The following is an 18,886-nucleotide window of genomic DNA, read 5'->3' as shown; positions in this document are numbered from 1 at the left end:
AGAGATTAGGATGGACCAGGAGAAGGTTAGAGCGGTTCTGGAATGGGCCCAGCCCGGTACGAGATTGCAGCTCCAGAGATTTTTGGGGTTTGCGAATTTCTACCGCAGATTCATCCGGGATTACAGCCGTGTGGCCGCTCCGTTAACTGCCTTGACTTCCAGTATCAGGACCTTCAAGTGGAATCCGGAGGCGGATCGAGCGTTTCTGGATTTGAAGAGGCGATTCACCAACGCACCGATTCTCTCTCAACCGGACACGGCCCGTCAGTTCGTCGTTGAAGTGGACCGCGTCTGATGTGGGAGTTGGCGCCATCCTGTCGCAGCGATGCTCCACGGACAGTAAACTCCATCCCTGCGCCTACTACTCTCGTCGCCTTTCGCCTGCGGAGAGGAATTACGATGTGGGTAACCGGGAGCTTCTCGCGGTGAAACTTGCCTTGGAGGAGTGGCGCCACTGGTTGGGGGGGCGGAGCAACCGTTTATTGTCTGGACTGACCACAAGAATCTTGCTTACGTGCAATCGGCTAGACGTCTCAACTCCCGTCAGGCCAGGTGGGCGTTGTTTTTCGGACGATTCAAGTTTTCCCTGACGTTCCGACCTGGATCTAAGAACGGCAAGGCGGACGCCTTGTCCCGGATGTTCTCAAGACGGAGGAGAGTGGGTCCAAGACCGAGACAATTCTCCCCCGGAACTGCGTCGTGGGAGCAGTTATGTGGAAGATTGAGGAGGAGGTGATGGCGCCCTTCGGACGCAGCCCGGTCCCGTAACGGTCCACCCGGTCGGTTGTTTGTGCCTGAGTCGTTTCGTCCTGCTGTCCTCAAATGGTCCCACGCCAGCAAGATGGCTTGTCACCCTGGCGTGGCTCGGACGATGGCGTTTCTTCGCAGACGTTTTTGGTGGCCTGCCATGGCCGAGGATACTCGGGGTTTTGTTGCTGCCTGTCCAGTGTGTGCGCAGAATAAGAGTACCAATCGGCCCAGCTCTGGACTACTTCACCCCCTTCCTATTCCCCGGCGACCATGGTCGCATCTGGCCCTGGACTTCGTCACTGGGTTGCCCGCTTCTGAGGGGAACACGGTCGTTCTGACTATCGTGGACAGATTCAGCAAGTTCGCCCACTTTGTGCCAATTGCCAAGCTTCCCTCTGCCTCGGAGACGTCCGAGATCCTGGTTAGGGGAGGTTTTCAGGGTCCACGGTTTGCCCAGTGATATCGTTTCCGACCGTGGCCCTCAGTTTACCTCTGCTGTCTGGAAGTCCTTCTGTTTGGCCATTGGAGCTACAGTCAGTCTCACATCTGGTTTTCACCCCCAATCCAATGGTCAGGCGGAGAGAGCCAACCAGAAGATGGAATCCACGCTACGCTGCCTGGTCTCTTCCAACCCCACCTCCTGGGTCTCTCAGTTGCCTTGGGTTGAGTATGCCCACAATACTCTCCCTACATCTGCCACTGGGATGTCTCCCTTCCAGTGCCTGTATGGCTACCAACCTCCCTTGTTCCCTTCTCAGGAGAAGGAGCTCTCAGTGCCCTCTGTTCAGGCCCATATTCGTCGTTGCCACCGGACCTGGCATCGGGCCAGAAAGGCACTCCTTAGAGTTTCGGACCGGTATCAGCTCCAGGCGAATCGTCGCCGGATCCCCGCTCCCACCTATACCATCGGAGATAGGGTCTGGTTGGCCACACGGGATCTTCCTTTACGGACTGAGTCTAGGAAGTTGTTACCGAAGTTCATTGGTCCGTTTGTGGTGGAGAAGGTGATCAATCCAGTGGCAGTTCGACTCAAACTACCGAGGACGCTCAGAGTCCATCCCACCTTTCATGTCTCCTGCCTCAAGCCTGTTTTCCTCAGTCCTCTGTTGCCTCCTCCGCCTCCTCCTCCTCCTCCTCGGATGATCGGAGGTGGTCCTGCCTACACGGTGCGACGCATCATGGATTCCAGACGGCGGGGCCGGGGTTTCCAGTATCTCGTGGACTGGGAGGGGTATGGTCCTGAAGAGAGGAGTTGGATTCCGCGGCGACAGATCCTAGATGCTGACCTCATTCGTGACTTCTACCGCCTCCATCCTGGCGCTCCGGGAGTCCGCCCGGTGGCGTTCGTCGGAGGGGGGGTACTGTAACGATCCCGGCAGTCTGAGTCGGGTCCTGTCTGTGGACTAGTTTTTCTGCTCGTGATCTCCAGTTTCCCGAGGGTTCTGGAACGCTCCGGGGAGCTCTCTTGATTTCCGCACCTGCATCCCATCAGCAATCTGCACACCTGGTCCTGATCATCACCCTTCTTAGGCTCTGGCCTAACATCCATTCCCTGCCGGATCGGTAGCCATGAACAGTAGGTTCACCAGAGTATCAGTCTTAGAGCTTCTAGCGTTAGTTTTGTTGTTTTTGCACCTTGTTGGTTTGTTGTTTACTTACCTCCGTTTTGTTCCATCTGCAGTCACTCGTCCGGAACCTTCATCCAACCTCTGCCTGGTGGTCGGCGGCTGCCGAGCCATGATGGGATCAACCACTGCACCCCCAACAACTAATCAACGCCGCCCGCTCTGTTCCCTGGATTATTCAGCATCACTCTTGAATTTGTAAATAAACACTCACCTTCGTTTCAACTTACCTTGTCCTGGTCTGCTTCTGGGTTCTGGCTTTGTAACTCGTGACAGTTTGAGACTTGGGTTTTTATGTGTTTTATTTTTTTATTTTATGTTTTTAATGCTGGTACTTCATGGTGTAAAGAAGTGAGTTTGATCAAATTTTGTCTCCGTGTGTTAAGACATTTGTGTCATTGTGTAAGACACACTGCAAGATCACCAGGCTTCTCCTACATGAAAGACTATTATAAACCGGTTAGTTTGGGTCCTGGATGCTGATTGGCTGAAACAGAATTCAAGCCATTTGTATAGTGCATTCGGAAAGTATTCAGACCCCTTGACTTTTTCCACATTTAGTTACGTTACAGCCTTATTCTAAAATTGATGAAATTGTTTTTTTCCGTCATCAATCTACACACAATACCCCATAATGACCAACAAATAATAATACATAAAAAAAATGGAAATATAACATTTACATAAGTATTCAGACCGTTGTACTTTGTTGAAGCACCATTGGCAGCGATTACAGCCTCAAGTCTTCTTGGGTATGGTGCTACAAGCTTGGCACACCTGTGGGCTTGTAAGTAAGCATTTCACGGTAAGGTCTACACCTGTTGTATTCGGCGCAGGTGACACATTATTTTTGATTTTATTTGTATTTGGGGAGTTTTTCCCATTCTTCTCTGCAGATCCTCTCAAGCTCTGTCAGGTTGGATGGGGAGCGTCGCTGCACAGCTATTTTCAGGTCTCTCCAGAGATGTTAGATCGGGTTCAAGTCCGGGCTCTGGCTGGGCCACTCAAGGACATTCAGAGACTTGTCCCGAAGCCACTCCTGCATTGTCTTGGCTGTGTGCTTAGGGTCGTGGTCCTGTTGGAAGGTGAACCTTCGCCCCCAGTCTGAGGTCCTGAGCTCTCTTGAGCAGGTTTTCATCAAGGATCTCTCTGTACTTTTCTCCGTTCATCTTTCCCTCGATCCTGACTAGTCTCCCAGTCCCTGCCGCTGAAAAACATCCCCACAGCATGATGCTGCCAACACCATGCTTCACCGTAGGGATGGTGCCAGGTTTCCTCCAGACGTGACGCTTGGCATTCAGGCCAAAGAGTTCAATCTTGGTTTCATCAGACCAGAGAATGTTGTTTCTCATGGTCTGAGAGTCCTTTAGGTGCCTTTTGGCAAACTCCAAGCGGGCTGTCATGTGCCTTTTACTGAGGAGTGGCTTCCGTCTGACCACTCTACCATAAAGGCCTGATTGGTGGAGTGCTGCAGAGATGGTTGTCCTTCTGGAAGATTCTCCCATCTCCACAGAGGAACTCTGGAGCTCTGTCAGAGTGACCATCGGGTTCTTGGTTACCTCCCTGACCAAGGCCCTTCTCCCCCGATTGCTCAGTTTGGCCGGGCAGCCAGCTCTAGGAAGAGTCTTGTTGGTTCCAAACTTCTTCCATTTAAGAATGATGGAGGCCACTGTGTTCTTGGGGACCTTCAATGCTGCAGAAATGTGTTGGTACCCTTCCCCAGATCTGTGCCTCGACACAATCCTGTCTCGGAGCTCCTTCGACCTCATGGCTTGGTTTTTGCTCTGACATGAACTGTCAACTGTGGGACATTATATAGACAGGTGTGTGCCTTTCCAAATCATGTGCAATCAATTGAATTTACCACAGGTGGACTCCAATCAAGTTGTAGAAACATCTCAAGGATGATCAATGGAAATAAGATGAACCTGAGCTCAATTTCGAGTCTCATAGCAAAGGGTCTGAATACTATTTTAATTTTAATTTTATTTTTTAATTTATTTATTTATTTTTCTTTCTTTTTTTCTTTCTTGGGGGGGATGGATCAGCTTAATATTGCAGATAGATTGTATATTCTATCAATGTAATTGTCTGCATCACTTCCAATCACCCATGTTTTTTATATATATACTCCCCTTTATTACTTTTCAACCCCGCCATCCTTTCCCTACTTGGGGTAAATTAGTGAACAACAATGCTTAGGCCTCTACTTCCGATCTATACTTACTATCTACACCTTATGGACAGAGTTAATTTTACAATAATTATATTATATATATATTATTTATTTATTTTTTGCTCCTGAACTTCTTCTACTCTCAACCTCTCCGATTATTTTCATGATGTCCATCCGGTTTGCTTCTATATGCCATATCTTTCTAACTGTGCTCTTTCCCAAAAGCTCCCAACATACAACCTATATACTTATTATGGACACAGTATGCTTACATTATTAGATATCTTTGTTATTATTTGTTGTTATTTGTTATTAGTCTCATCCTTCAACTCTATTCAATACCTCCCATCTATCTCTTAACACCATCCATATAGGATTTCTATTTGCCATATATATTTCAACCGTACTGTGATGTTTTACAAGAGCTCTGAACCTTTCTATTCTCATTGCTTCTACAGATTGTGAATTAAAAATAAACATTTTTGCTAAAAGTATTATTATATTATTGATTGATTGACTATGACTTTTCAGATCACCCAGTAATGCTATCTGCAAGGTTAGCTCCAGGTAAATATTGCAATCCTTTAGCCATTCCTGGACCTGTGTCCAAAAACAAGCTACAAATGGACAGAACCAAAACAAATGATCTAATGATTCTGTCTCTTCACAGCAAAATCTGGGAAGATTGTATCCCCCATATAAATAACATTCTATTGGTAGCAAGAATTTTATATAATAATTAAAATTGAAAGATTCTAATTTTTTAATCCGGTGTCGTTTTGCGTGTCAGTTCATAAACACTATGTCATGGGATCGGTACGGCAAAGATCTCTTCCCAACTATTTTGCAATCTATATGGGACGGCTGTCAATCCTTTGGTCCTTAAGTGAAACTGATATACTTTTTTATTTATCACAGTTTTCCTTAACCAATTATGTTCTTTAATGCAAGGCCGACAGACAAGTTCCTTACTTTCTCCCCCTTTCACTTTCCTCTTCCACTTTTGCGGTAAGGCTGCAATTATTTGGTTGTAATTTTGTGTAGAACAGACATTTCCATATGTTTTTGTTAGCTGCATGTGCGACATAACTCCACCAGTCCTACCGATGATATCATTTACGAAGATTATACCTTTTTTAAACATTCTGTCAAAAAATAAAGGTTTTTTGTCAATTAGTATATTTGAATTTAACCACAATATTTGTTGCATTATTTGTTCTGTCGTTTCTGGAGGATTAAATTGAAATTGCAACCAACTTTCTATGGCTTGTTTTAGAAATAGTGATATTTGGGAGATTATTTCCTTTTCAAATAACTGCAAATGAGTTGTTGTAATCTGAATAAAGGGAAAAAGGCCTTTCTTGAACATTGGGTGAGACAATCTTACTAATTTGCTTGAGAACCAGTTCGGGTTTAAGTATAACTTTTGTATGACTGAAGCTTTTAGTGATAGGTCTAATGCTTTAATATTTAATAATTTCTGTCCTCCGAATTCATATTCATTATATAAATATGCCCTTTTAATTTTGTCTGGCTTGCCGTTCCAAATAAAATTGAATATTTGTTTCTCATATAATTTAAAAAACTGTTCGCTAGGCGCAGGCAAGACCATAAGCAAATAGGTAAACTGGGATAATACTAAAGAGTTAATCAGGGTGATTTTTCCACAAAATGACAGGTATTTTCCTTTCCATGGTATTAAGATCTTATCTATTTTTGCTAACTTTCTATTAAAATGTATTGAAGTGAGATCATTTATTTCCTTTGGGATATGTATTCCGAGTATATCCACATCACCATCAGACCATTTTATTGGTAAACTACATGGTAATGTAAAAATTGTATTTTTTAGTGATCCAATACGTAATATAGTACATTTGTCATAATTTGGTTGTAATCCAGAGAGGTTAGAAAATGTATCTAGATCCTCTATGAGGCTGTGGAGGGATTCTAGTAGTGGATTTAAAAGAAAACATGAATCATCAGCGTACAATGACACCTTTGTTTTTAAGCCCTGTATTTCTAATCCTCTGATATTATTATTGGATCTGATTTTAATAGCTAACATCTCAATGGCCACAATAAATAGATATGCCGATAGTGGACAACCTTGTTTCACTCCTCTTGACAGTTTAAAACTTTCTGAGAAATAGCCATTATTTACTATTTTACACCTAGGGTTACTATACATGATTTTGACCCATTTTATAAGAGATTCTCCAAAATTGAAATGCTCCAGGCATTTATATATAAACACCAGTCGAATTTTATCAAATGCCTTTTCGAAGGGTCTGAATACTTATGTAAAGAAGGTATTTCTCAGTTTTTTTATATACAGTCAAAAGTTTGGACACACCTACTCATTCAAGGATTTTTCTTTATTTTTACTATTTTCTACATTGTAGAATAATAGTGAAGACATCAGAACTATGAAATAACACATATGGAATCATGTAGTAACCAAAAGTGTTAAACAAATCAAAATGCATGTTATATTTGAGATTCTTTGCCTTTGCCTTCATTCTTTGCTTTGTACACTCTTGGCATTCTCTCAACCAGCTTCATGAGGTAGTCACCTGGAATGCATTTCAATTAACAGGTGTGCCTTGTTAAAAGTTAATTTGTGGAATTTCTTTCCTTCTTAATGTGTTTGAACCAATCAGTTGTGACAAGGTAGGGGTGGTATACAGAAGATAGCCCTATTTTGTAAAAGACCAAGTCCATATTAAGGCAAGAACAGCTCAAATAAGCAAAGAGAAACGACAGTCAATCTTTACTTAAAGACATGAAGGTCAGTCAATCCGTAAAATTTTGTTTGTTCAAGTGCAGTCGCAAAAACCATGCGCTATGATGAAACTGTCTCTCATGAGGACCACCACAGGAAAGGAAGACCCAGAGTTACCTCTGCTGCAGGGGATAAGTTCATTAGAGTTAACTGCACCTCAAATTGCAGCCAAAATAAATGCTTCACAGAGTTCAAGTAACAGACACATCTCAACATCAACTGTTCAGAGGAGACTGCGTGAATCAGGCCTTCATGGTCAAATTGCTGCAAAGAAACCACTACTAAAGGACACCAATAGGAAGAAGAGACTTGCTTGGGCCAAGAAACACGAGCAATGGACATTAGACCGGTGGAAATCTGTCCTTCGGTCTGATGAGTCCAAATTTGAGATTTTTGCTTCCAACCGCCGTGTCTTTGTGAGACGCAGAGTAGGTGAACAGATGATCTCCGCATGTGTGATTCCCACCGTGAATCCTTGGCATTCAGACCCTGTGGCACCAAGAGTTACCTATCTAACAGATTTAACTTTGTTCCCACAACACTATGACAAGACGTTATATCACACTGTAAAGTATGGAGTAGGAGGTATGATGGTGTGGCGGTGCTTTGCTGGTGAAACTGTTGGTGATTTATTTAGAATTCAAGGCACACTTAACCAGCATGGCTACCACAGCATTCTGCAGCGATACGCCATCCCATCTGGTTTGCGCTTAGTGGGACTTTCATTTGTTTTTCAACAGGACAATACCCAAAACACACCTCCAGGCTGTGTTTAGAATGGCGCCGGAGAAGATCGCTGCCGTTTTACAGCCCTCTAACCAATTGTACTATTATGTGTGTTTTTCCGCGTTATTTGTAATTTATTTTATACATAATGTTTCTGCCATCGTCTCTTATAACCAAAAAGAGCTTCTGCATATCAGGACAGCGATTACTCACCTCGTATTGGACGAAGATTTTTTCTTCAACGAGGCGGCCGCGAAGGATATCCTACAGACACCCGACAAGGCCCAAATCCCCGTCATTCGCATGAGAAAGAGACAGAGATATCGTGGACGTAGGTCGGGGTGCCTTGTAAGGATCCGACGGCGAGCGAGTAAACTGCCTCTTCTATCAATCCTATTAGCCAATCTTCAATCATTTGAGAATAAATTGGATGACCTAAGATTACGGTTATCCAACCAACGGGACATTAAAAACTGTAATATCTTATGTTTCACCGAGTCGTGGCTGAATGACGACATGGACAACATACAGCTAGCGGGCTATACGCTACATCGGCAGGATAGAATGGCTGACTCCGGTAAGACAAGGGGTGGCGGTCTGTGTATATTTGTAAACAACAGCTGGTGCACAAAATCAAATACTAAGGAAGTCTCAAGGTTTTGCTCGCCTGAGGTAGAGTATCTTATGATAAGCTGTAGACCACACTATTTACCAAGAGAGTTTTCATCTATATTTTTCATAGTTGTCTATTTACCACCACAAACCAATGCTGGCATTAAGATTGCACTGAATGAGCTGTATAAGGCCATAAGTCAACAGGAAAACGCTCATCCAGAGGCAGCGCTCCTAGTGGCCGGGGACTTTAATGCAGGGAAACTTTAAATCCGTTCTACCTAATTTCTACCAGCATGTTAAATGTTTAACCAGAGGAAAGAAAACTCTAGACCACCTTTACTCCACACACAGAGACGCATACAAAGTTCTCCCTCGCCCTCCATTTGGCAAATCTGACCATAACTCTATCCTCCTGATTCCTGCTTATAAGCAAAAACTAAAGCAGGAAGCACCAGTGACTCGGTTAATAAAAAAGTGGTCAGATGATGCAGATGCTAAGCTACAGGACTGTTTTGCTAGCACAGACTGGAATATGTTCCGGGATTCTTCAGATAGCATTGAGGAGTACACCACATCAGTCACTGGCTTCATCAATAAGTGCATCGATGATGTCGTCCCCACAGTGACCGTACGTACATACCCCAACCAGAAGCCATGGATTACAGGAAACATCCGCACTGAGCTAAAGGGTAGAGCTGCCGCTTTCAAGGAGCGGGACTCTAACCCGGACGCTTATAAGAAATCCCGCTATGCACTCCGACGAACCATCAAACAGGCAAACAGTCAATACAGGACTAAGATTGAATCATACTACACTGGCTCTGACGCTCGTCGGATGTGGCAGGGCTTGAAAACTATTACAGACTACAAAGGGAAGCACAGCCGCGAGCTACCCAGTGACACAAGACTTCCTGACGAGCTAAACCACTTCTAAGCTCGCTTCGAGGCAAGCAACACTGAAGCATGCATGAGAGCACCAGCTGTTCCGGATGACTATGTGATCACACTCTCCATAGCTGATGTGAGTAAGACTTTTGGTGGCGTGCTCAGTCCACATTCACAAGGCCGCAGGGCCAGACGGATTACCAGGACGTGTACTCCGAGCATGTGCTGACCAACTGGCAAGTGTCTTCACTGACATTTTCAACATGTCCCTGACTGAGTCTGTAATACCAACATGTTTCAAGCAGACCACCATAGTCCCTGTGCCCAAGGACACTAAGATAACCTGCCTAAATGACTACCAACCCTTAGCCCTGACGTCTGTAGCCATGAAGTGCTTTGAAAGGCTGGTCATGGCTCACATCAACACCAATATCCCAGAAACCCTAGACCCACTCCAATTTGCATACCGCCCCAACAGATCCACAGATGATGCAATCTCTATTGCACTCCACACTGCCCTTTCCCACCTGGACAAGAGGAATACCTACGTGAGAATGCTACTAATTGACTACAGCTCAGCATTCAACACCATAGTGCCCTCAAAGCTCATCACTAAGCTAAGGATCCTGGGACTAAACACCTCCCTCTGCAACTGGATCCTGGACTTCCTGACGGGCCGCCCCCAGGTGGTAAGGGTAGGTAACATCACATCTGCCACACTGATCTTCAACACGGGGGCCCCTCAGGGGTGCGTGCTCAGTCCCCTCCTGTACTCCCTGTTCACCCGTGACTGCATGGCCAGGCACGACTCCAACACCATCATTAAGTTTGCCGACGACACAACAGTGGTTGACCTGATCACCGACAACGATGAGAGCCTATAGGGAGGAGGTCAGAGGCCTGGCCGTGTGGTGCCAGGATAACAACCTCTCCCTCAACATGACCAAGACAGAGGAGATGATTGTGGACTACAGGAAAAAAAAGAGGACTGAGCACGCCACCATTCTCATCGACGAGGCTGTAGTGGAACAGGTTGAGAGCTTCAAGTTCCTTGGTGTCCACATCACCAACAAACTATCATGGTCCAAACACACCAAGACAGTCGTGAAGAGGGCACGACAAAGCCTATTCCCCCTCAGGAGACTGAAAAGATTTGGCATGGGCCCTCAGATCCTCAAAAAATTCTACAGCTGCACCATCGAGAGCATCCTGACTGGTTGCATCACCGCCTGGTATGGCAACTGTTCGGCCTCCGACCGCAAGGCACTACAGAGGGTAGTGTGTACGGCCCAGTACATCACTGGGGCCAAGCTTCCTGCCATCCAGGACCTCTATACCAGGCGGTGTCAGAGGAAGGCCCTCAAAATTGTCAAAGACTCCAGCCACCCTAGTCATAGACTGTTCTCTCTGCTACCGCACGGCAAGTGGTACCGGAGTGCCAAGTCTAGGTCCAAAAGACTTCTCAACAGCTTCTACCTCCAAGCCATAAGACTCCTGAACAGCTAATCATGGCTACCCGGACTATTTGCACTGCCCCCCACCCCCACCCCCCACCCCATCTTTTTATGCTGCTGCTACTCTGTTAATTATTTATGCATAGTCACTTTAACTCTACCCACATGTACATATTACTTCAACTACCTCAACTAGCCGGTGCCACTGCACATTGACTCTGCACCGGTACCCCACTGTATATATAGCCTCCCTACTGTTATTTTATTTTACTTCTGCTCTTTATTTCTCATCACTTTTTTGTTGTTGTTTTATTTTACTTTTTTATTTAAAATAAATGCACTGTTGGTTAAGGGCTGTAAGTAAGCATTTCACTGTAATGTCTGCACCTGTTGTATTCGGTGCATGTGGCCAATAAAATTTGATTTGATTGGATTTGATTTGTAAGGGCTATTTGACCAAGGTGTGTGATGGAGTGCTGCATCAGATGACCTGGCCTCCACAATCACCCAACCTCAACCCAATTGAGATGGTTTGGGATCAGTCGGACGGCAGAGTGAAGGAAAAGCAGCCAACAAGTGCTCAGCATATGTGGGAACTCCTTCAAGACTGTTGGAAAATAATTCCTCATGAAGCTGGTTGAGAGAATGCCAAGAGTTTGCCAAAGCTGTCATCAAGGCAAAGGGTGGTTATTTGAAGAATCTCAATTATAAAATATATATAATGTAGAAAATAGTAGAAATAAAGAAAAACCCTTGAATGAATAGGTGTGTCCAAACTTTTGACTGGTACTGTATATACATTTGCAACAATTTCTAACCTGTTTTCGCTTTGTCATTATGGGGTATTGTGTGTAGATTAATGAGGATTAAAAAAAATATATATCCATTTTAGAATAAGGCTGTAATGTAACAAAATGTGGAAAAAGTCAAGGGGTTTGAATACTTTCCGAATGCACTTTACCACGGGTATGATGCAAAAAATACTTGTTTAGTGTTCTATTTATGTTGGTAGCCAGTTTTATAATAGCAATAAGGCATCTCAGGAGTTTATGGTATATGGCCAATATACGTAAGGGCTGTATCCAGGCACTCTGCTTCGCGTCGCGCTTCAGAATGGTCAATATACCACACCACCTCGTGTCTTATTGCTTAATTATAGTCCAAGTATTATAACCATTATTAAAGCCTACATGATACCTGGTTTCTGATGTTGTCTTATATACAGTGGGGAGAACAAGTATTTGATACACTGCCGATTTTGCAGGTTTTCCTACTTACAAAGCATTTAGAGGTCTGTAATTTTTATCATAGGTGCACTTCAACTGTGAGAGACGGAATCTAAAACAAAAATCCAGAAAATCACATTGTATGATTTTTAAGTAATTCATTTGCATTTTATTGCATGACATAAGTATTTGATCACCTACCACCCAGTAAGAATTCCGGGTCTCACAGACCTGTTAGTTTTTCTTTAAGAAGCACTCCTGTTCTCCACTCATTACCTGTATTAACTGCACCTGTTTGAACTCGTTACCTGTATAAAAGACACCTGTCCACACACTCAATCAAACTGACTCCAACCTCTCAACAATGGCCAACACCAGAGAGCTGTGTAGGGACATCAGGGATAGAATTGTAGACCTGCACAAGGCTGGGATGGGCTACAGGACAATAGGCAAGCAGCTTGGTGAGAAGGCAACAACTGTTGGCACAATTATTAGAAAATGGAAGAAGTTCAAGATGACGGTCAATCAACCTCGGTCTGGGGCTCCATGCAAGATCTCACCTCGTGGGGCATCAATGATCATGAGGAAGGTGAGGGATCAGCCCAGAACTACACGGCAGGACCTGGTCAATGACCTGAAGAGAGCTGGGACCACAGTCTCAAAGAAAATCATTAGTAACACACTACGCCGTCATGGATTAAAATCCTGCAGCGCACGCAAGGTCCCCCTGCTCAAGCCAGCGCATGTCCAGGCCCGTCTGAAGTTTGCCAATGACCATCTGGATGATTCAGAGGAGGAATGGGAGAAGGTCATGTGGTCTGATGAGACAAAAATAGAGCTTTTTGGTCTAAACTCCACTCGCCGTGTTTGGAGGAAGAAGAAGGATGAGTACAACCCCAAGAACACCATCCCAACCGTGAAGCATGGAGGTGGAAACATCATTCTTTGGGGATGCTTTTCTGCAAAGGGGACAGGACGACTGCACCGTATTGAGGGGAGGATGGATGGGGCCATGTATCGCGAGATCTTGGCCAACAACCTCCTTCCCTCAGTAAGAGCATTGAAGATGGGTCGTGGCTGGGTCTTCCAGCATGACAGCGACCCGAAACACACAGCCAGGGCAACTAAGGAGTGGCTCCGTAAGAAGCATCTCAAGGTCCTGGAGTGGCCTAGCCAGTCTCCAGACCTGAACCCAATAGAAAATCTTTGGAGGGGAGCTTAAAGTCCGTATTGCCCAGCGACAGCCCTGAAACCTGAAGGATCTGGAGAAGGTCTGTATGGAGGAGTGGGCCAAAATCCCTGCTGCAGTGTGTGCAAACCTGGTCAAGACCTACAGGAAACGTATGATCTCTGTAATTGCAAACAAAGGTTTCTGTACCAAATATTAAGTTCTGTTTTTCTGATGTATCAAATACTTATGTCATGCAATAAAATGCAAATTAATTACTTTACAATCATACAATGTGATTTTCTAGATTTTTGTTTTAGATTCCGTCTCTCACAGTTGAAGTGTACCTATGATAAAAATTACAGACCTCTACATGCTTTGTAAGTAGGTAAACCTGCAAAATCGGCAGTGTATCAAATACTTGTTCTCCCCACTGTATGTATATATATATATATATATATATATATATGAAATAATATATACACAATACATTTTTTTAAATATTTTTATTTTTATTTTCCCCTCACAAAGTTGTCAAATTACAAATGTCACCTGTCAAAGCGAAGGACACTTACTAAAAATATGCTTTTTTTTCATCACTAGAAATGTAAAAACCAGTAAATAACTGCACAAAGCAATGGTATGAAGAACAGTGGTGCAATAGAGGTCACATATTACCACATCAATCAGTTTGGTCTTTATAAGGTGATTGGGAGAGAGAAATAGGAGAGAGGCTGTTAGAAGCTATAGCCAACCCACCAAGTCCATTGGATGTTCACTACCAAGTCCATTGGATGTTCACCACGCCATAGCCGGATCAAAAGGCAGCAGATGTGGTGCTGCATTGGTAATCTGATTGTTGAGGCATGGATTCTCTAGCATGGTCCCCGATCTGTTTGTGCTTTTTTGTTAACGCCTATGGTGAGTCGGGACCATAGCGGTTGACAAGACAGCACAAACATGATCTGGGACCAGGCTATGGATTTTCTCCAAGGCCTCCATGGGTAATTCTTATTCCAAGACAGATACAAAGCATTAGGTTTAACTTGATTTTCTAAGTGTTCAATTTCAAAAGTAATGTGTGGCTTGCATACCTGATGTGTTTATGATTTATAATAATGGACTATCGTGGCATTAAAGTAATGGGAAGATGCATTTTTCTTGATTTCATCTTCTCAGTCATTCTGAAATGCCATTTAGTATTTCAGCAGATACATATTTGTTATACGATAGTGTAACATTCATCCAAATGAAAGATTTAGTTTGTAACCATGATTTTGTTTCATGGTTGGCAAATAACCAGCTAATCACTTCTGTCGGCCCTATTCTGGCCTACGAAGTGGTATGTATCTTTATATAAAATGTGGGAGAGGTCCATTTTCGATTTCAAGCTAACACATCTATAGGCACCTTTCATTTTAATTGCTACAGTCAATTTGATGATAAGAGGGACAGGACAATGGGATTTACCTGGATTCAAAAGTATTCTTAATGCCCTTTTTAAGTATGCATCAACACTCTTATGACACTAAATCACAATGTTTAATGTGTACTACTAACTATACATCTTAAGTCGTACAGTAGCCAGTGTGCAGAACTGAAAAAGTCTGCCTTGGAACCAACATTGTTGTGGGGTCATAGGGAACAAGAGGCTAAACTGTCCTGGATAAGCCTGTGGGTGTGGAGGCTTTCGCCCCCTAGTGTTGGGGAGGGAGAACTGGGTCCATACTCCCAGCAATAGGTCCTCCTCACCTCTCCACCATGAGAGCTGTTGTGTGGTGAGATTTATTTTTCAAAATGGCTGCCATGGCTTCACCCAAGTAGGTGCTGCACATTGGTGGTGGATGAGGTTAGGTGAGTTTCGCCCCTTACTATGTAAAGCGCTTTGAAAAGTGCTCTATAAATCCAATTAAATTATTATTATTTTATTATAGGGGTCATGATGATGTTGAGTGACTAAAGTGCAAATTCCCTGCTTTATTCTGGGGTCTATAGACTCACTAAAGGACACTACACATGAGAAAAGCAAAATATTTTTTCCAAAGATTTTATTTATTTATTAAGAAATAAAAAGGTTTAACGTTTTTCTCAGTAAAACCCTGTTTTAAATACACATTTTTGCTTTACAGGTAATTTAGCGCCATAGAAATAAAAAATAAAATCTTTCAAATTGTATTTGAAAAATGTTTCTTCTTCATGGATTAAAAACATTTCCCCTTGTACATTCTTAAAAAGGAAGGGCTGGTATGTAATGACATGTAATGTATGAGGCAGGAGAGTTAAATAAGTTTAACATTATGTTTTCTATCTGTAGGGATCTGATTATAGACAGCTAATTTCAATGGAAATGGAAGATGTAATCCAAATGGCACCCTATTCCCTATTTAGTGCACTACTTTTGACCAGAGACCTATGCCATTTAGGACAAATCCGGAGACTTCTCCAATCTCCAGCGATGGACTGGGTGGCAATATCTTCACTGTAATAATGTCTTCTCATTTGGTTTTTCAGTAAGCTTCTTTGATACAACACCTGTAAGGTACCTAGCTAGCTAACTACTAGCGGTTTGTTACAGGTACCTAGCTAGATAACTACTAGCGGTTCGTTACAGGTACCTAGCTAGATAACTACTAGCGGTTCGTTACAGGTACCTAGCTAGATAACTACTAGCGGGTTCGTTACAGGTACACTACACATGAGAAACTACTAGTGGTTTGTTACAGGTACCTAGCTAGCTAACTACTAGCGGTTCGTTTCTGCGCGACATAATACATCTTCTGTACAAACAAACAGCACTATGGTAGATAGAAAGGCCTATGTTTGGTGGCAGCATCATTTCAGAATGTCACCTATACCTCACAGGCCAATTCAGACTACCAAATAAGCATTGAGTCAGTAATTATAAAATGGCAGGATTACTTTTCATTTCAACTTCAGATATTCTTTCATTTTAATATTTTTTGATAAAGATTAATCAAATTCTGTGTGTGTTATAACAGAAAGCGATACTACTGCATTGAACGTTGTTTGTTTGTTGATATTATGGCATAAGAGTTTGTGGTTTTCATTGAAATTGTAGTAATTTTGCCTCTCGCATTGTTTTAGCAAGTGTTTTTGTGTTTTCTCACTACAGAGTTAAAAGTACCACCTATTTGAAAAACAGAGTGAAAAAATATCTTTCTACGAAGTATTGCACATTACAAATTGAAGTTTTTGTTGATTAACAGTAAGTTGTTAAATGACTATTCATCCTCAGGAAGTATTAGTAACTGGAGACGGGGTGGTCATTTTACATTTTGAATACAAAAAGGGAAAAACGTGATTGAAAAACAATCAAAGTAAAATAAACCAAAAGTTTTAATTTTATACAACAAAATAAAAAAAGAGAACAATTTTTTCTACGTAATAGAATTAACCGAAGCATCAGTTCACTACATGGGGTTTCACATTTCAACATTCCATTCAAAGAAGAATATCTTTGCATTGTGAATCATAATGCTTCAAATCCCAACAGGCTTTGTTTGAATTGTTTCTGCCTCTTTGAAAAGCTGTAATAATATAATATTTAAAACTAAGCTTAGATATGACGACCGATATATAGGGAGTGTGAAAAGGCTGGATGAAGTGGATAGCACAAGTTAGTATATTAATTAATTACCATATTTATTATCATTACATCAGAATGTACATTGACCTAGCCTGCAGAAATTCAATAGAAAGATCTGATTAATGTGATTGAGAAGCGGTCTGCTTGCATTTTGAATGGTTCCTTAAATGATCAATATTTACTGTATGGGGGAGTTTACATTAATGCATAAAGTCATTATGGCAGGTTCTTTAGATATTTATACATTGTGATGTTTTGTGATTATTATTTACTTGCCACTATGTCATGTCCTCTAAGAATAAAGGAAAACTCACTTCATTATTAAGTGCAAAGAATAAATCACGGACTTTAAACACGTATGATGTAGCTACTCTATGCACTGGGATGGATGGTATGTAGCAATAGTGTCCTTCACCAGCATAGTATAGTCTAGTTTAAAATTGAGTTGGACTGACTGTATGTATGTATACTTAACACTGTACAGGGAAGGCAGGTCTGTACCTCCACAGTCAGAACAAGTTACAGTTGCCGGCACTAAAAAGGTTAGGTAGCGCTGCAGTGTTATATATACACCGACAGAACAATTGCTGCAAGGCGCTCAAGTACCTTCTAGCAAATAGTTTGTGTCAAAAAAACAGAACTGCAGACCGGTACAGGATTTTAAAACCCTAACTTTTTAGTGGCCCGCAACTGTAGATGAGATGCTCTGGACCCTGAACGCAGCTTAGTGGAGGTACGTTCAGGTTCAGCTGTAATTTTACAACAAACATCGACGACAAAACACACTCGACTAATCTCACTGTATACAAGGGGCACCACCTCCACGATATTATCGTACTATAGACATTAGTTAAGCTGAGAAGAGAGGGGGCTAGGTTGATCTAGATACAAACATAACATAGTCAAATGTTACTGCTCAAAACATGACACACGTTTAGTTCTTACGGTTTTACACGGACCTTTCTTTGTATTATGGATTTTCTTCTCTTTTGTTTGTTTGTTTTACGATTCCTAAAATAGCGACGGACACTTACAGTTCTACAGGAAAGAAAGAAGTACAAATGGAACATGTACCGATTCTGCTGCTCCAAGTGGCTTGGAAATCTAATATTTCCTTCTAGCTACATCAAATGTAATAACAGTAATATTAATAACAATAGTTTAATAAAAAAATATTAAAAACAGAAACAGAAAACCAATAACGTAACTTCCTCTGTAGAAAACAAAACAAAAAGAAGACTCCTAGTGCAGATACATAGCAATGTAAACCTGGTCCTACAACTAGTTTAGTGATAATATAGTATAATAACATAGAAAGCGGGTAATTTTTTGAATTCGTTCCTCTCACAGAGAGCGCTCACATCATAGTTTCTACAATAGTGTGGGTGGGCTTGATCAGGCCGTTGTTCCCGTTGGGGTCCAGGGGGTAGGCCAGCTCGGCAGACATGCCCTTGGGACGGTGGTCGACTGGACGGGAGCTAGCACCTCCCAGCGGAGCCGCCACGGCCTTGATCCTCTGGACGAGGACAAAAAGAAGAGCTCTGTTTAATACGAATATACTGTCCAAGTATGATTATAGGACGGCAAGTGTACCTGTTACAGATGGAGCAACATGAGAAATGACCACTAGACTCACCGACTTCTACTGGCTTGAACACAACTTTGGTACAGTATATTAGTCAGAGGTCAGAGGTCAATATTAAGCTACTACCATATTACTTATACCTGCTATAAAAAAAAAATCTGATCTACATGAAGTACCTAGGGGTAGGAGCTAGAGCTTAGGGTGTAGGGTCTAGAACCTAGGGGTAGGGGCTAGGGCTTCGGGTGTACAGTCTAGAACCTAGGGGTAGGAGCTAGGGCTTAGGG

At 42.7% G+C, this 18,886-nt stretch overlaps 1 protein-coding gene and 1 long non-coding RNA gene across 2 annotated transcripts in view; one reads left to right on the top strand and one right to left on the bottom strand.

The window, feature by feature from the left end:
• The first annotated feature begins 13,907 nt into the window (after window positions 1–13,907).
• Window positions 13,908–17,042, top strand: LOC121577932. Its single transcript, XR_006661600.1, has 2 exons — window positions 13,908–16,057; window positions 16,095–17,042. It is a non-coding gene; the product is annotated as an uncharacterized LOC121577932 (long non-coding RNA).
• A 10-nt stretch (window positions 17,043–17,052) lies between these two features.
• Window positions 17,053–18,886, bottom strand: part of LOC121577931 (sodium- and chloride-dependent taurine transporter) — a 39,560-nt gene continuing 37,726 nt past the window's right edge. Inside the window, exon 14 of the mRNA XM_041891915.1 lies at window positions 17,053–18,533. Within this exon, the coding sequence (XP_041747849.1) occupies window positions 18,375–18,533 (159 nt within the window). The 3' untranslated portion in view covers window positions 17,053–18,374. The remainder of the gene's footprint in view (window positions 18,534–18,886) is intronic.

Source organism: Coregonus clupeaformis, chromosome 12 (genome assembly GCF_020615455.1).
Source record: "Coregonus clupeaformis isolate EN_2021a chromosome 12, ASM2061545v1, whole genome shotgun sequence".
Lineage (NCBI taxonomy): Eukaryota > Metazoa > Chordata > Actinopteri > Salmoniformes > Salmonidae > Coregonus > Coregonus clupeaformis.
The sequence above is the reverse complement of the archived record's forward strand: the minus strand, read 5'-3'. Positions and strand labels throughout refer to the sequence as shown.